The following is a 17,163-nucleotide window of genomic DNA, read 5'->3' as shown; positions in this document are numbered from 1 at the left end:
CCAGGATAAAGTGCAATAAAAAAGAGACAAGGCATTTTAGGAGAGCGTTGCTCTTAAGTAACGACTTATGTAAAGACTTAAGTAACAACTTAAGTAACGATTTAAGTAACGACTTAAGTAACAACTTAAGTAACGACTTAAGTAACGACTTTAAATCAATTCTGCAACATTAACTCTGCGTTACCTTCGTGAATTGTTTCCTTCATGGGTTTTAAGGTTGTTACCACATGTTTCGTTGGTATCGAAAAGTACCAACGCTTATTAAAAAAGTCAAATTGTTTCATAAGATAAGATAAGATGAGGTGCACAGGATGCCTCCATTAAAAAATTGCAAACTGCACACAGTCTTTATTGCACAGAATATAATGTGCAATTTAGTTAGTGTGCAGGAGTTAACCTGTAATTTTGGATCATTAAAATAAGTCTTCACCCAATATTGCAGATTGTCAACTTTGTTGCCATGGTGCTAAATGGTGACCTCAGCCAGAACAATGAAAGTCTCTGTACATAAAGACAATAACCAGATGCAAATTAATGAACATAATGTATGTAAATAATGTTTATTTAATATACAAATGTAATTTCTCTGAGTAAGCCAAACATCATTTAAACTATGATTTAAGAATAAGAAAACAACATCTGTGCATGAATGCATGTGAATGATATTATATAAATTAGGATCCTAATAGTGTGAAAGACTGGTGGATTCTTTAGTCACCATTAAAAACTTCTGAGTCAGAGAGACACTTAAAATATTGAAGAAAATAAACAAAGGTCATGTAAGTGTGGTTTGATCTCATGAAAATCATAAGGATTATAAATTGTGGAAAAGAAACCACACATGTGTATCCCCTTCAGGACTACCAACATTCATATCAGACGGCATTAAATGTTCCTACCGGTCTGATTAACTGATATCACTTCTGAGAAAGTCAGGGTGAAGCTGTACCATTCTGCATAAAGCTGACTCAGCTCTTCTTTTTATAGAAATGTGTTTCGTCATTTGCATTTATAATTTCTCCTGTATAATAACCTGCACACCCACACGCTCCTTTTTCACACCTGCAGGTACTAAACACCTACAGTGTTGTACTGTAGAAGATATAACAACACTAAGTCACAAATGAATGTGTTCCTGCTTATTTCAAATGTAGCCGGTGAATATACATACCTGATGTAGGAACACATCGGGAATGACGTGAGCAGAAACTGAATATATGAAATTGTCACATAGTTGTTATTCATTTAGATTATAGATAATTGATATGTGAACGCGGTATGATGTTATTAAAACACACAAGTCTTTTAGACATTTGTAGTTCCTGTAACGTCCTTGTCATAAAGAATGAAAACTACAGCGTAAAAGTAAAGTGTCTTCTTATTTAATAACATTACGATCACATAACGCTTAATCAGTTGTAATGTCTCGTTTTGAATGCATACATAAATATAATCGGCAAAAACATAAATCACCACACATTTTATAACATTTGAATAGAACAATTAAGGTTTGTCATTTCAGTCTAATCGTCTCAGATGCATCATATGAGGAGTTACAGGACTAGCTGCTGAAAAAAGACATTAAACACCTAAATGTATCATTCGTGATTATCTTTTTATCATAATACTACTGTGCTGCATATGCTGGATGTTCACTTCAATTTTCATCCATTTTTTTCTACCAACATTTCAGAAGATATTCTGAAATGTATAATTTATTTTGGTAAGGCACTTTTTTGCAACAACACAACTTAAAAATATCTCAAATAAAAGTGTAAAGATATACTGCGTTTGTCCACACATTAAGTTTCTCTGCTGTGAGATGTGTTGTGTATAAACCTGCCTCGCCTGGATGATGATCACTTAAATGTACATAAGTTTACTTTATCACTAATTTAGTGTTTTTTTTTTAAACTGTGTGTAAATGCTTACTATGGAGGTACAAATGTTGCTTTTAGAGTTTTTTTTGTAATCTTGAGCCTCATCATTGTACCCATGCTTACAGGGATTTACGACATGTGCAGTATGTGCTCAGTTGTGTTTGTTTGCACACTCAGGTGACTATGTGGTGATGACGGTGTACTTTGACCTGAGCAGGAGAATGGGTTACTTCACCATCCAGACGTACATCCCCTGCATCCTCACCGTGGTCCTCTCCTGGGTTTCCTTCTGGATCAAAAAAGACGCCACGCCAGCCAGAACGGCTTTAGGTACTTTGAAACATGTTTGATACATGCACCATCTCAAGGTCATGCTATTGAGCGTTTCATTTGCACACTTTTATTATGTTTTGCTCCATCTTTATGTGCAGCTGTCTTTACTGTTTGTTTGATAAACTGGGTCACTTCATTTGCTTTTTTCTATTTTGTTTCAACTGCTTAACTATTTTGTTCATGCTCTCTGTTTGTTGTCGTGCAGTCCTGTGGAACATTTGCATCAAGGTAATGAATTTCATACATTTTTATTTTACATTTTCTATTTTAAATTGTATCCATTATACACACCACACAGGTTGTCTTTGCACGGAGGTAAGGTAAGGAAAAAATGCCCGGGAAAGAAAGCAATTTCAAATTTTGGACATGACAAAAAAACATCAAGTGTGTAAATGTGAAAAAGTCCAAATAACTTTATTATCTTTTTGTTGCCAATTTTTGTTAGAAATGATAGCTGTTTGAAATTGAGCGCCATCAACCCACGAAAGGGACAAATCTACAGAATGACACAACTCGACTTTCTGGTAGCACCTTTTGAGCGACTCACTGTGCAACAATTCTTTCTATTCTTCTCAGACTAAAATAAATCAACATAGAAATGGTACACAAAATGTACAAAGACATAAAGAAATCTAACATAACAATTTAGAAATCACTCAGGTAAATCCATACAAAGTAAAACATGGAATATAAACACCACCGGGAAAAACATATGGTAAATAAAAGAAAAGTAATCTCAGACTAATTAATTATTCTAAATTATAATGATACAGTTTTTGTTTTCCTGATTTCTAGAGGAAGTGAGTTGCAGAGTTTAGGTGCTAAAAAGCAGATTGCACTCTGACCTTTACTTCACAATATGATATTAATCCCCACAGTACGATTGGATTTGGTTTAATTTAAACTAGCTTGAAACAGAAATTGTACAATATGAAATGACACAAAACCCTACTAAAAATTATATTCTGCTTGATACAATATGGTATGATACGATACATAACGATACCGTACGATTTGATCATAGACTGTAAATATTAATGGCTGACGCCTGAGTCACGTCAGCCATGATGGAAATCCTGTCTCAGCCTTCAGTCAACCTAACGACAGGCTGAGAGCTGGAGCCTCTTGAGTCTGGACGAACTGTTTTATCGTGCCAATCTGTCAATCATGTCAGATACAGGCCTCACTATGAAAAGCATGTAACGTTCAAAACTCAAAACAGAGCCGTTTAAAAAAAATTCACCCCCCACACAGTGTGTGCCCGTGATAACAATAACTAATCAGACCTCTTTAGTTTTTTGTACCAGACTGTAAACACGTTAATCTATGCTGTAAAAACTGTTTTTTTGCCAGTCATGTGTATGTGACTTCCGGTGTTCCTGGAGCTAGCCTCAAGTCGACACTGGACAAATGAGTTTGCATTTCCACATTGGCTTCATTTTTCAACACCGGAGGTTGCTGCTTGGATTCAATAAGATACATCACTATATGATACAATACATGACAATACAAAATTATATTACCCTACAAGTCTGTTATTCTCATTTAAACATGATACAATACAACACCATTTAATTTGATATGATGACAACTGACACAATATAAAACAATATGAGACGATACATTCTGCCTTTGCTTCATACAGGTCTATTCTAACTGATAGAATATAAGTTGCAGTACCATTTTATTAGATTTGACACGACACGATATTTAATTAAAACAAACAAGTCCAGTCTATTCAACACAGTATGATACGATATAATACAGTTAAGTTAGATCAATTTAGATTTGACCTGATGCGAAATGATACAGTACATTATGATATAAAATTATATCATACTTTTTTTTTCTCACGGGATACAAAGACATTCAAAAACAAAACAGTTCCACTCAAAATAAACTGAAAGAGTATTTCATGAGGAACAAGGTAAAGTAAAATAACTTTTAAATTCTGCTGTTACACAGATTATGTTGATACAGCAGTTACGGTACGTTCTTTTCTTTATTATCTGGCTACAGCGTTGTGAATCAGACGTAGTTTTCTTAGAACAATGTGTGATTTTATTCTGACAAATTTGCTGCAAAGGATCTGAATCAGCTTCAGATAAAAGAGGTATGGATTGGGGGTAATGAACGGATGTCAGATGAAGGCTGATTGTGGGAGCACAGGAGCTGTGTGGGAGGAAAGATAAAGCCCTTCAGGTGTAGAAAAGGACAGCTGTGAGTCATGCTTTCCAGCTCAGATTTGAGTCTTAATAACTGGTAGTTACAGGACTAGTTTAGCTCAGTAAGTACTCACACACACTGTTCAGAGTTTTTCTTCTCTTCAAACCTGCTGCTTTTCTATCGTTCACAGCCTGAACTCTGAAAATCTGTGCCACAGCATCAGCACGAGGCAGTTAAGTGCTATCACTGTGGCAAGCAGGGGCTAAAGGAAACGTGTGAGATGTCTGCCTGAAATAGACGAGGCCAGCTTGTTACCATGGGAACCTCGGCGAAACAGTCACAGATGTGTGTGTTTTTTCGTCTTGTGGGCATCTCTTTAATGCTCGAGCAGGAGAAGAGCGGAGAGAATGAGACCATACTTGAGATAAAGAGGCTTTCCTCACGTCTCTCAGTGACGTCATCAACGTCTACTCTTCAGTCAAAATGAAAATGTCAGCTCCTAACTTAGCAGCTAAGGGTGTCTAAAGGTTGTTTAACTTTAAATAAAACAGCTGGATAAAAGGAAGGTGCAACTTCCTGCAGTAAATCAAGGAAATGGCACCCGCTCACTATGTAAGTGAAACCTGCTATTAGAGAGATTTTCATCAGCCAGCCTACCTTTCATGAATTAAGCACTATACCTAATACTGCTTGAAGGGCTTCAAATTCATTTTTAACGCTGCAATTTTTTGTAATATTCAGACCTTAAAAATAAATATGACATTTGGCTAAAACAAGTCATTCAAATTGTTGACTTAATGACTCCGTTGAACCCACAGAAATGTCACAGCACCATCATCTAACCTGTACAGAAAGTTTTCGCAACTTTCAGCTCGGTATTTAGTTTTGCGGGCCGCAGCTATTATATATATTATATATTTCTAGTCCGGTCTTGTTCCTCCATCATTATCTCAAATGCAATAGCTGTTTCTAGATTAAGTGAATAAAGCTCAATTATTAGCTCAGTGACCACCCACCCTTTCAGCAGTTCTGTTTCTAGAAGTAAATTTCCTCATTCAACTCCTCCATTATCCTATCACAAAATCCTTATATCAAGAGATTGAAGCCTGGAACTAAGACAACCAGCTACGTCAATGTTAGTGACTATAATACATTTGATACGGTGCAAAAACGGCATTGGTAAAGGTACAAGACTGTTCACAAAATTTTGTCCAGAATCAAGGAACTACCCATCCCACAATCCATTGTGAATGATACGGCTTCTTCTTAAATGTAACTTTGGTCTTTGTTATAGTGTTTATATACTGTTAATACAAGTGTTGTAATGTCTTTTAGTTTGTGTTGTGTGAATATATACATTACATTCACTGGTGCATGACAATGTCAGTAGTACATTCTGTGTTCGCTAACTAGCTTTCCATGCGAGCTCCACCAATCAGGGACATTGCTGTGACACTTAATGATCGCTGGTAGTGTAGATATTTTCCCCCGAGATTGCGATAATAAATCAAGTGTTGAACTTGTGTCTTCTAAGGGTGCATATACCATCATTACACACACAGGTAGCTCGTGGTCATTCCACCTTCGACGGTTATGACATTATGGCTAACAATCAATTCCACTATGAAGGAAAATGAATGGGATGTTTCCTTCTGAGCCACACTGTTGAGCCACATAACACGCTGAAAACATTTCCAGTGCACCAACTGTGCATAAAAGAGGAAATAATTATATCAGACACTTGCAGCTTAAGAGCCACAGATGTCCCTCAGCTGGAGCTGACGGAGACCAAAGTCAGAGCTTATAGGAGATGGAGTTTTCCTTGATAACAAAGCCCTGATATTATAGCTGAAGGGATATGATACTTTACGTACACTTGTCAGATGTCCAGAGACTTTAAATGAATTATAATGTTCAACAGTGCCCTGTGTGTTTATTAGCAGCTGTAAGGTAACCAGTTCCATCCCTGTCAGTATAAGTAGAAAATATTTCAGTGCTGTGTTGACTCAGGATGATCAAGTTTACAGTCTCTTTGGAGATGCAAAAACTTTTAAAATAATGCAGCATGCAGGGAAAGAAGAAAACATATTAACTCAAAGTATAACACTCACAGGTGTAGTCAGGCTTCCTCATTGTTCATGCAAAAATTCCCTCTCAAGTTTTGTTCAAAGAAAAAAAAAAGCTGCAGAAGTCTGAAGTAGAAATGTTCAGAGAGGTAGAGCTGTCTTTTTTGAAAATTCCCTCTTCGGTTTTCCCCTTTCTCGTCCATGGTCATTTCATTTTAAACTATAATAATAAAAGGGATGGTGAAGTTTGGCAGTTTTTACCAGAATGGACTTTGAGGAAGCACAGCTCATGTTTTTGTATGTGAAAGTCTCACAGAATAACTTTGAAGTCTGTGTCGAACTCTGGCTCTGGCTTAAGGATTTTTTTACTGTAGGGTTTGGACATTTTATACAATTCTCAAAAAGGTTTTTATTGTGCACATATAAAATGAAGTAAATCAAACAATCAAATTAAAAAATATTATGTGCATAAAAGGTTGTTAAGACTTTTATCATTGTGAAACCTATTAGAGGTAAACAGTGAAAAGCAATTTCCTAATGCAGTGTTTGTTACAGTGCTGCATCTCGTGCCTAATTGTTGCTGAACAGTCTAATGGCAGAAAAAAAAATGTGTTAACTGCCATCAATCCATAAACAGTAACAAAAATGTATTTCAAATATGACAAAGCACCAAGATAAGGTGATAACAACAGCTCTAATCTCTGTGAAATAACACATAATGCCTGTTCAGTAAGTTTTAATTCAGTTAGAGGAAATATTTAAGAATTGACCTCAAATGATTTTTAGTATCACATATGAGCAGATCAAGAATTAAAGAGGACATATTATCCCCCTTTTCCACCTTTTCAAACAGTCCCCTGTGGTCTAAATGAAACATCTGTGCTGTGCTTTGGTTCAAAATATAACATGAATCAAGCACCAGAGGAGGTTTGTGACCCTGTATAAACCAGCTCTCTCAGAACGCTCCGTTTTGGTGTGTGTGTCTCTTTAAATGCAATGAGACCCCCCTGAGTTTTCCCGTTAGACATCACTTCACTCTGTAGCGAGATTAAAAATGGCAGACCTTTTTTTCTGGGCTGGGGGTGGAGATACCGGGGATGGGAGGTTATTTTTTTTTACCAGAATCCAACTTGTGACATCACAAGGAGAGCAAATTTGAAATAGAGCATTTTTCTCTGTGTTGTAAGACTTATGCAGACCATAAACAAAGGACTGGATGGATTTATTTCACATTATGTGGGTCAGTAGATACTCAGGTTACCCAAATATATGTTCAAAAACACTGTAAAAGTGGATTCTTCACAATATGTCCCCTTTAAGTTTGTCCTTTCTTCTACCTTTCAGGTATCACCACAGTGCTGACCATGACCACCCTCAGCAGCGTGGCCCGGACCTCTCTGCCCAGAGTGTCTTATGTCACCGCCATGGACCTTTTTGTCACTGTCTGCTTCCTGTTTGTCTTCGCTGCTCTGATGGAGTACGCAACATTAAATTACTACTCATACAGCACTCGAAGACCCAGCTGCATGCACCCGAAAAGATCGGTGAGTATGCCTTGGAATACATGTACTTTGTTTCAATGCAAATATTAGATATTATTGCAGCAATATTGATAACAAACTTATCAGTGATTTATTTGTAAAACCAGTTCAAGTTTATGCCGATAAAGTATAACTTTTAGTGTTTTAGAGCTTTGGTTTTGTGATCAGAAGACGATTAGAAAACCTCCCAGGCTTGGTGATGTGAGTCTGTCTTTTAGAAGCTCTTCTGATAAGACCGGTTCTATTTTAAGAGACACTGCATCAGTCTGAACAAGCTTCCCAAAGACAGGTCTTTTCTAGACCATCAACAATAGAGGCACGGGTTTCAGACTGCCACTGTACAATAAAGTCAAGCTTTATCCCTTAATGATAAAACTGCCCTGACATTGATGCCCTAAAGATTAAAGTGTGCCTCTGTTGATGAAATGTGAGATTGTTGCCTTAGAAAATACACCTGTCTTTTATCAAACTACATAATATGTATACATTCAGAAGCGTTTGACAGTTGGTCAAAATACTTAACATGTAAAACGTGTTAAAATGGAAAATGAGCAAGAATTTGAAATAAAAACAAGATACCTGTTCCCAAACAGAGAACAAGCCGCATCCGAAACCCCGCATCCCAACCACCCCCCCATGCCCCACTGATAAGTATCATAAAACTACCATTTGGCCCCTTTTTGTCATAGCAACCCCAATAGATCCATGCGAGCCAGCCAACAGTGACAATGCCGATACTACCCTACTAATTGCCTCCCATCAGACCCCCAACCCAAACATCAGACCGATGGGCAGCGAGCAAGCGGCAACCTCCAGTGTTGAAAAATTAAACCAGTGCCGATGTGCAAAATCCTGCAGTTCATAAAGTGTCTGCTTGAGGCTGGCTCACAGAGCCCCGGTAGTCAAATACACACCCCAGTCAAATAAGTCATATTTTACAGCATAAATTAACGTGTTTACAGCCTGGTACAAAAACAATAATAGTCTGATTAGTTATTTTCATTATGGGCACCCACTGTACTGGGTGATGTTTTGTATAACTCACCCATTTTGATTTTGTGAACAATACATGTTATTCATAGTTAGGTGCTTAGCTGACCTGATTGACAGGCGTGTTGTGAAAGTTTGTCTAGAGGCTTAAAACATGCCTCACCTCCAGCTCTCAGCCTGTCGTTAGTTTAACTAAGAGTTAAGGTGAGACAGCTTTTCCAACATGGCGGCTGCTGCCGATGAACCTGCGGAGCCCCCTGCAGGAACAGATGGGTGACGTCACTCAGGCTTCATTCATTAATATCTACAGGCTATGGCAGCAAGATGTCAGCACACAGGACACCGTTGAGCCCCCACTTCAACAGTGTCTTAGCCAGCCTGTCAATCTATCCTATTTTTAATCAAATAAAGGCAGAATTCAAAGAGATACTAAATTATCTTGATTTATGTTAGATTAACACAAAATAAAAAACAAAATAAATGATTAAAATATTGAAATTTTGTTCAAAATAAAGATTCTAAAATCATTTTTTGTGTCCTGTATTTCGTTTCCCTTTATTCCTGGCAGAGCTTTTCATATTCAATCTAATGACTCGAGAGTGTCTTCACTAAACTCTCCAAAAGAAAACTAAAGAATAAAAAACCTTTTACTGCCTTTACACATGAAAATTAGATTATTATTAATAAAGAGGAGTACACTGTGAAAAGATCTGTGCTTTTACTTCTGTGACCACAAAGGAGCTTCTTTGAGTCTGAGGTTATCCCAACATTTAGATTTAGAATTTTAATAAAAGTCTGCCTTACAAAGTGGAGACATGGATTTGAAGGATGCCTGTATTTATTGAGCATGAATAACTCTGCAGTGTCACTATGGTATTATTCTGTTACCCCAGTTTACACTTAAATACAACAGATATAAAATACTGAAATTTCACATAAATAGTGCTGATATCTTTGTCTCATTTCAACAATTCATTACTAAATAATAATTTCCCAGCCATGGTAAACCAGTATGCCCATTAAAGCATAGCATAGGTTGAAATTTGGCTCGAATAAAACAGAACAATAATCAAAGACATAATTTTCTTGTAAGAAAATGACAATATTTCCCCAACAACTCAAGGGGTTCAGGAGAAACTGGAAATTAATATCACATAAGTCACAATTCAATATTTATTAAATGTCCAAAAAAAGGACATCTGTTAATTGTAAAAAAAAAAAAAAAATCACCCACCATAACTCTTCAGGTTGATATAATGAAACCACTGACTTTCATTACAAGTCAGAGTTTTGTCACACTGACATCGATGAAATCCAGTGGAAATCATGTGCTGTGACAAAGCTTTGGTTTAATAGATTAACTCCAACATGCCTGGTTACTGCTCTGAAGACTCCCATCTTTGTCATATAAGTTTGGTCAATGGTCAAAGTGTAGGCGTTTTTGCTTCACACGACACCATTTTTAACCTCTGAGTTTTGATTGCGTGCGGTAATAATAAGACGAGGACAGCTTCTGCTTTTCCAGGGGAATATATTCTGTGTACAGAATATTTGAATCAGTACAACAACTTCAGTTGTTTGGTTTCTACATGCACACATCTCCTCATTGAGCCTGAAGCCGTCTGAAGAGAATAGAGCGAAAACACAGGAAGTTACATCACCAAAATGTCAAAGGTCACATAACAAAAATACAACAAAATAAAACTCCCCCCAAAGAAATATACACATATACAAGTTTATACAAAGAAAATAAAGTGTGAACCAAATTGGACATTTGGTGAAATATAACATTAACCAGGGCGTTACAGAAGGATTTTACATGGAAAGGTATAGGAACCCCTCTGGCATCAGTTTGCATGTGCAGGGCTCTGCAGTCTGCTTAAATAAATATGTTAATCTTTTATGGTGCACCGATGGCTCAGGTGAAAAAAAATCTATAGATTTCTAGAAATGGTACCCACAGTTTGCAAATCTGTGTGCACAGATGTGCCAAGCAATGGTATACATATCTTAACATCTTTTTACCTGTTTTTTTTTCAGAGCAACATGTGTTACGCATCTTATTGAAAAGGTTTCAAACTTTCTAAGGAAGTCCAAATTGATTCACACAAGAATCTAACACAAGTTTCCTGGATGAAAGCGCAGGGTTTGTTTGGCCCATTCTTTGCTCAAAAATTCTACCCAAGAGGGTTTTTATCTGTCTTTGTACTGACACATAAGACTTTAAAGGCACGGGGTGTGAGGCTTCTGCTCAGAGCAACAATGTGGCTGCACTTATTAAAATGGTTAATATCAAACATGTTTAATATTAATGATCTCCTGTTGTGTGTGGGGAACCCCGAGAACAGCTACACACACACCCTGTGGATTGTCATCTGAGACGAAACCATTCCCAAAGGAAGCACAACAACCGCAACAAATCAATTCTTTCCCTCCTTCACCTCGCGCCCCATTTACAGCCTATTTATGCTGTCAGCTTCACCCATAGTTTATTTATTTTTTCTTTGTGAATTTTCAGTAAAAAAATATTGCCAATTCTTTCTGCCAGCTGTCTGCCATACTTGTTGTCCGACTGCAAGAGAGTGTGTGAGAGTTCCAGGTTTAAGAGTCCGGCCTCTGGACGCTGGTTGATGGTGAATGGAGTCTATTTGTGAATGGTGTGCTGTTTGGGTCATTGCTCTCCTCAGGTCCTCAGGACCAAAACTGTAAAATCGATCATTATTTTTTCCTCATGTGTGGAGTCTCACATTTTCAACACCTGTTCAGATTTCAAAAATCTTTTAGGCTTAAGCTAGATGACAGCATCTACAAATTGCACACGACTGGTACCCAGCTTCTTGTTTTGAAGCATTGAGCCACTCACACATCTGATAAAGTGGATGTGTTGTGAGATAGAAAAGACTAAAACATTCAGAATTTCACCTATAAAAGTAGTTTGTCTGTAGGAAAGAACCTTATTTGATGACTGAACAAGACTTGAGCTGAATAATCACTTTTCTCGTCTTCACAGAACTATTCAGTCCTGGATGTGAGAGCCCAACACACCACCATCACTTTAAACAACTCCCTGTACTGGCAGGACTTTGAGGACGCTTGTGTCTATGAGTGTTTGGACGGAAAAGACTGCCAGAGCTTCTTCTGCTGCTTCGAGGAGTGTAAAGGCGGAAGGTGGAGGAAAGGACGTCTCCACATAGATTTACTTGAACTGGACGCATACTCGCGTGTCTTTTTTCCCACCTCCTTCTTACTGTTCAACATTGTATACTGGGTGGGTTATCTCTACCTTTAGCACTCTGCAGGATCAGTTCAACTAAAGAAGTGCAAGATGAATAAAGAGGTAACACCAAATAAACTCTTTCCTGTGGTACCTGAAGCAGTAGCCTGGAGACAAACGGAGAGGACAGGCCTGTGCCAAGAAGAGATTTCTGCCTTTGTGACTTCAGGTATGAGAATACAACACAATACTGACTCCCTTTAACATGCTGTACACAGAGGAGGATGGACTGTGTGCTAATGACGATCTGAAGACAAAGAGGGAAATGTGCTTCGCACTGCTCCCTGAAAAGTTCTCAATCAGGAGGATGACTTATGTTGTAGGGAGAGTACCGGCACGTTATTATCCAGCCATCAGTCAAATCCAGTTGATGAAAATCCAAGGACATTCAAACCATTCATAGTGCCTTCCTCTGGAGGGGTAGATAGTATCTGCTACAATAATCAGGGAATAATGATTTATATGAGAAAAAAGAAGAGCCTGGCTTTGACTGATTATGGCTGTTCTCATTCAGAGCTTTGAGGTACATTTATAAAACAGCCATTTGTTGTAACAACTTCATGAAAAATCATTTGGGTTTTATCTCTTCTCACTTACTTTCAGCCATTAGTCATGACTCATTCCTCCTGCATGCTACACTATAAGCAGCCCCTGTAGCCTACACTGTAATACATAAAGTGGTTTCCAGGGAAGAGGAGTTGGTGTGAATTAACCTTACAGCAGAATTTATATGTGCTTTATTGTCTTAATTGTTTTAGGTTTAGTTACGCTTGTGTTTATACAGACACATGTTGACATTCAGGCACAGATCTCTCATTAGACACAAAACAACACTTTAATGTAAAAGTCCCTTTATTAAATGCTGTGGGGTCAATCCTGCACAGGGCACCAACTGTGACATATTAAAGGATATCCTTTCTTTTAGGAATTGTTTTCAGATTATTTGTTATAATCGTTTACTTTACTTCCTTTCTCACAGTCGGATAAGAAGAATGATACCACGCTCATGTAATACTAGCCTTTGGTTACCTGCCAGTTTGCCCAGCTGAGCATAAAACCTGAAGCATGCTGACACTTCTCCTGATTCCACAAATTGTTAAGATCTGTTATTACATTAAAAGTGTTTTAGCCTGAATTTCTAGGAATGATTCATGAGTTGTGAAAAACATAAAACTATGGCTTAATGTAATTAAGGACAGGGCGAAAAACACAGCAGTTCCTTTTCTCTACAAACTACATTGTCATATATGGACTCTGTGTGATGAAGCACCCGGGGAACAAAGGCAACCATGGGTGTAGTTCGATTTCATTTCGATTTGATGTACTGTCGTTGCAGAGCAGCCACTTCTTGCCAGAGCTCTGAACACAAACTAGCTGAAGTGAAAAGGCAAGAACTGGGTGTTTGATTTTCTTCCTCTGTGAACGAAGTGCACAAATTAAATATAATGGCTGGCATTAGCACTTCTCCGCAGGCACAAATGTGATAATCACACTCGTTAGTCTTTGTCTCGGTTGGTTCTAGTTTAAAGGCAACTGACAAATTAACATGACCCTGAGGAAGTTGTAAATTAACCACAATAGACTTATAGTTTAAATATTTACTGTTTATTTTAATTTGATTTCCCTTTGTTTGGATTTGGCATTAGCAACCGTTGAATTGCCTTAGTGTAGCCAGCCTAGGGCTGAGATGAACACATATTTACCTCTGATTATAACCTCAGCATGGTGAAAACATCACCTCAATGAAGGCTACTTCTTTGCCCGGGGCAGTGAGAAGAACTTTTTATATCCCTTTTTCAAGTTTCGTTTCTATTACTTTTGTTTTGTACTGTATGTACCAAATATTTCACATATGTGCCCAGTACATTTTGTTTTCTGAGAACAGCCCCCCAGTAAATTGGTTACACTTGATGTTTTGATACTTCACATACAGTAATGGTGTAATGGTGTGGTGGACAAAATGTGTTTTGAATGTTGCTTTTGACTTGTGGAGTATTTGACAATTGCTGGTAATGATGCTGCATTTACATTGTGGCTATATGAATACAATAGATATGAAAGTGAATGTTTATTAGCAGGAGAACAGTACAGCTAGCACTGATATGAAGTGCCCCAACTGTGCCTATACAGACAAACAAGATGCTGTGTGAAAATGGATTGATAACTGAAAGGGGAGTCGATGGTTAAAATCTGATACAAAGGCATAGCTAAAGGAATTAGCACTTCCTCGCTAAAAAAAGAAAGATATGAAAATGTAATGATGATTAAATTGGATAGGTGCAAAATTCCATCCAGTTTGATCGCATTATAAGATTCCTGTCAGGCAGCTCAGTTTAATAATATAATGCAATAAGACACTTAAAACTCTAACCGTTGTTTCTTGCCATTTTTGTTAGCTAACATTGCTGTTTGATAATGTCACAAGACACGCACAAATAAAAATGATATCTTCACGTGATTAAATTGGATAGGTGCAAAATTCCATCTAACAGTGGCATCTAATTACTGTATAAATTGGCCCACCGTTTAATAGCATTATAAGATTGACAAAAAATCCTAGCTAACAGTTCCTAGCAGGCAGTTCATTTAGCCTACAAAATGCAAAAAGATGCTTAAAGCTTAAAAAACAAATAGATAACATTGCTGTTTGATAATGTCAAAAGACACTAACAAACAAAACTGATCAATTAGATAGCTGTTAAATTCTAACTTACATTTGCATGTTATTCTTTAAATAAAACCATTTGATGCTTTACTAAGTACAGTAAGAAAAGTGTACACACCTAGCTAAAGGTAATAGCACTTTCTAGTTTAAATAAATTGGATGGGTTTAAATTCTAGCTTCTTGGAACAATACAATTTGCTAGTTTTACAATAACATGAAAAAAGCAGGAATTTCAATCTGACACATACATTATTTCAATGCTAACTTTAGCCTCCTTTTTGATGGTATGACGTGATGTAGACGTGTTTACCTCACAGTAGCACCTATTTCAAGCTAACAATACAGTTTTTTATAGTTTTAAATATAGGACAAGAATGGTATAATTCATGCACATTAATCAACATATTGGCAATATGCACCTCTGTAAATATGCTAGAATTAGCACAATAGCAAATGTTCATCCTTAGGCCTAAAATAGGCCTACTAACAAAAAACATGACACAGTTAGAAAGGAGTAAAAATCCAGCTATTGCACCTATTCCTGGTACCAAATACTGTTTGATGGTCCTATAAGAAAGGAAGTCTACTTTGCTAAAATAATAATAATACTAGGAAGTGGACTGACACCTCTCCAGCTATCAGGCCAATTTCCCGACTTGGTCCGTGCTGGGACTTGAACCGGCGACCCTCCAATACCGAACTCAAGTCCCTACAGACTGAGCTACTGCCATCCCAAATGTCATACTTTCTAGCTTACACTACTGCTACATTATTTTACAAAAGACAATGATATAGGAACTCCTCCTTGCTTAAAAAAGTGTTGGAAATTTCAAAACTTTATGTTAATAAAGGAAGTAACACCATTTTGTGGCTAACAACACCAGTAAATAGGTTTACATTGATATGGAAGGAAAGGCTTAAATGCCTTGCTAACTGTAATGTTAGCCTGAAAGAGGTTAAATGCTAATGTTAGTGGAATCTTTCAGTTGCTAGTAAATGTGGGATCAGTGAAATGCTTGAATGAAACACTTATTCAGCTTGACTATGTTTATATAATTTACAAACTGATCTAATTTATAAAGAATTTGAGCTTCAATAATCACTAAATTGATCATCATTATAACAAAATTGGAAACAAAGGCTGTGTCCAAAACCGCATTTCATACTCGATGAGATGTCAAATTGAGTATGTAGCACGATCCGAAATCTTTGAATGCAATTTTGTGTAAAGAAGACATGCCTGCATGGACAGCAGCCCATAATAGGTTTGCCAGTTTTTTATTATTTTACAGTAGCATACTGATCATATTAAACTGCCCCCAAATACATTGCAGCTCTCAGACGTCGGAGCTCACCAGCAAGCCTGCTAGTGTGAAACAAATAAATAACTGTAATGTAATGTTTTATATGTTGTCAAATAATATTAAAATTACTATGTAACTGAATTCATAATGAATGGATGTATTTTTTTGTTAGATTCTATTTAAGGACTAACGGTCGTGCTAGCTTGATGCTAGCTTGATGCTAGCTTATCAAACATAGCTTTGACCGGAGGGACGTCACATGACCCGTACTTAAGCATGCTGCAAACCACATATTAAGGATCGAGATAGCAGGCAGTATACTGTTTGAGTATGTAGTAGGCAGTATGTTAATTTGGGGTTTTGGACACAGCCTACGTTTTTTTAGCCACAATGTGAATGCAAAACTTCTGTTTGATATCACATTAGTCTGTGTTTAGAGGTGTTTAATGATTGTTCATTACTCTGTGGACCACGGATGTTTCTGTGTACTGAGGCCCTTCCACTAACAAATGGATTGTGATGCAATAAGGTAATTTGATTGGTGCTAAACTTTACAATAACTTGTACATTTCCATGAAAGGATGGAAAGCAACTCAATAAGCCAACATTAGACAACGAACAGATAGGAGAGGTGTGAGACAGGCTGGTTTATATGAACCCATTTGTATGTTTGTATTGTGCAAGTATGAACTTTCAACAGCGCCTTGATTGTTAAAATCATAGGACCTTTGACTTACTCATTCTGGTCTGACTCAGTGTTAAAAATAGTATGGAAAACACTAGCACAACAGCAACATGCATAAAAAAGTACTCACAGTATTTTATTGTAACAATATCAAGAGTTGAATATGCAGCTCAGTCTTACAACAGATCCTGAAAGAGTCATCACATTTATCAATGTTCATGGACATAAATTTCCCTTTTATTCCCCTTTCAGTCAGCCA

The 17,163-nt window shown here is 37.2% G+C and overlaps 1 protein-coding gene across 1 annotated transcript in view; it reads left to right on the top strand.

Moving 5' to 3' along the window:
• LOC132956690 (gamma-aminobutyric acid receptor subunit gamma-3) overlaps nucleotides 1-16,395 on the top strand; it is a 76,860-nt gene extending 60,465 nt beyond the window's left edge. The window contains exons 7-9 of the mRNA XM_061030266.1: nucleotides 2,058-2,210; nucleotides 7,790-7,989; nucleotides 11,987-16,395. Of these exons, the coding sequence (XP_060886249.1) occupies nucleotides 2,058-2,210; nucleotides 7,790-7,989; nucleotides 11,987-12,265 (632 nt within the window). The 3' untranslated portion in view covers nucleotides 12,266-16,395. The remainder of the gene's footprint in view (nucleotides 1-2,057; nucleotides 2,211-7,789; nucleotides 7,990-11,986) is intronic.
• The last annotated feature ends 768 nt before the right edge of the window (nucleotides 16,396-17,163 follow it).

This window comes from Labrus mixtus, chromosome 3 (assembly GCF_963584025.1).
Source record: "Labrus mixtus chromosome 3, fLabMix1.1, whole genome shotgun sequence".
In the NCBI taxonomy this organism is placed as follows: Eukaryota; Metazoa; Chordata; class Actinopteri; order Labriformes; family Labridae; genus Labrus; species Labrus mixtus.
Note: the sequence above shows the minus strand (reverse complement) of the source record. Positions and strands in the feature narration are given on the sequence as shown.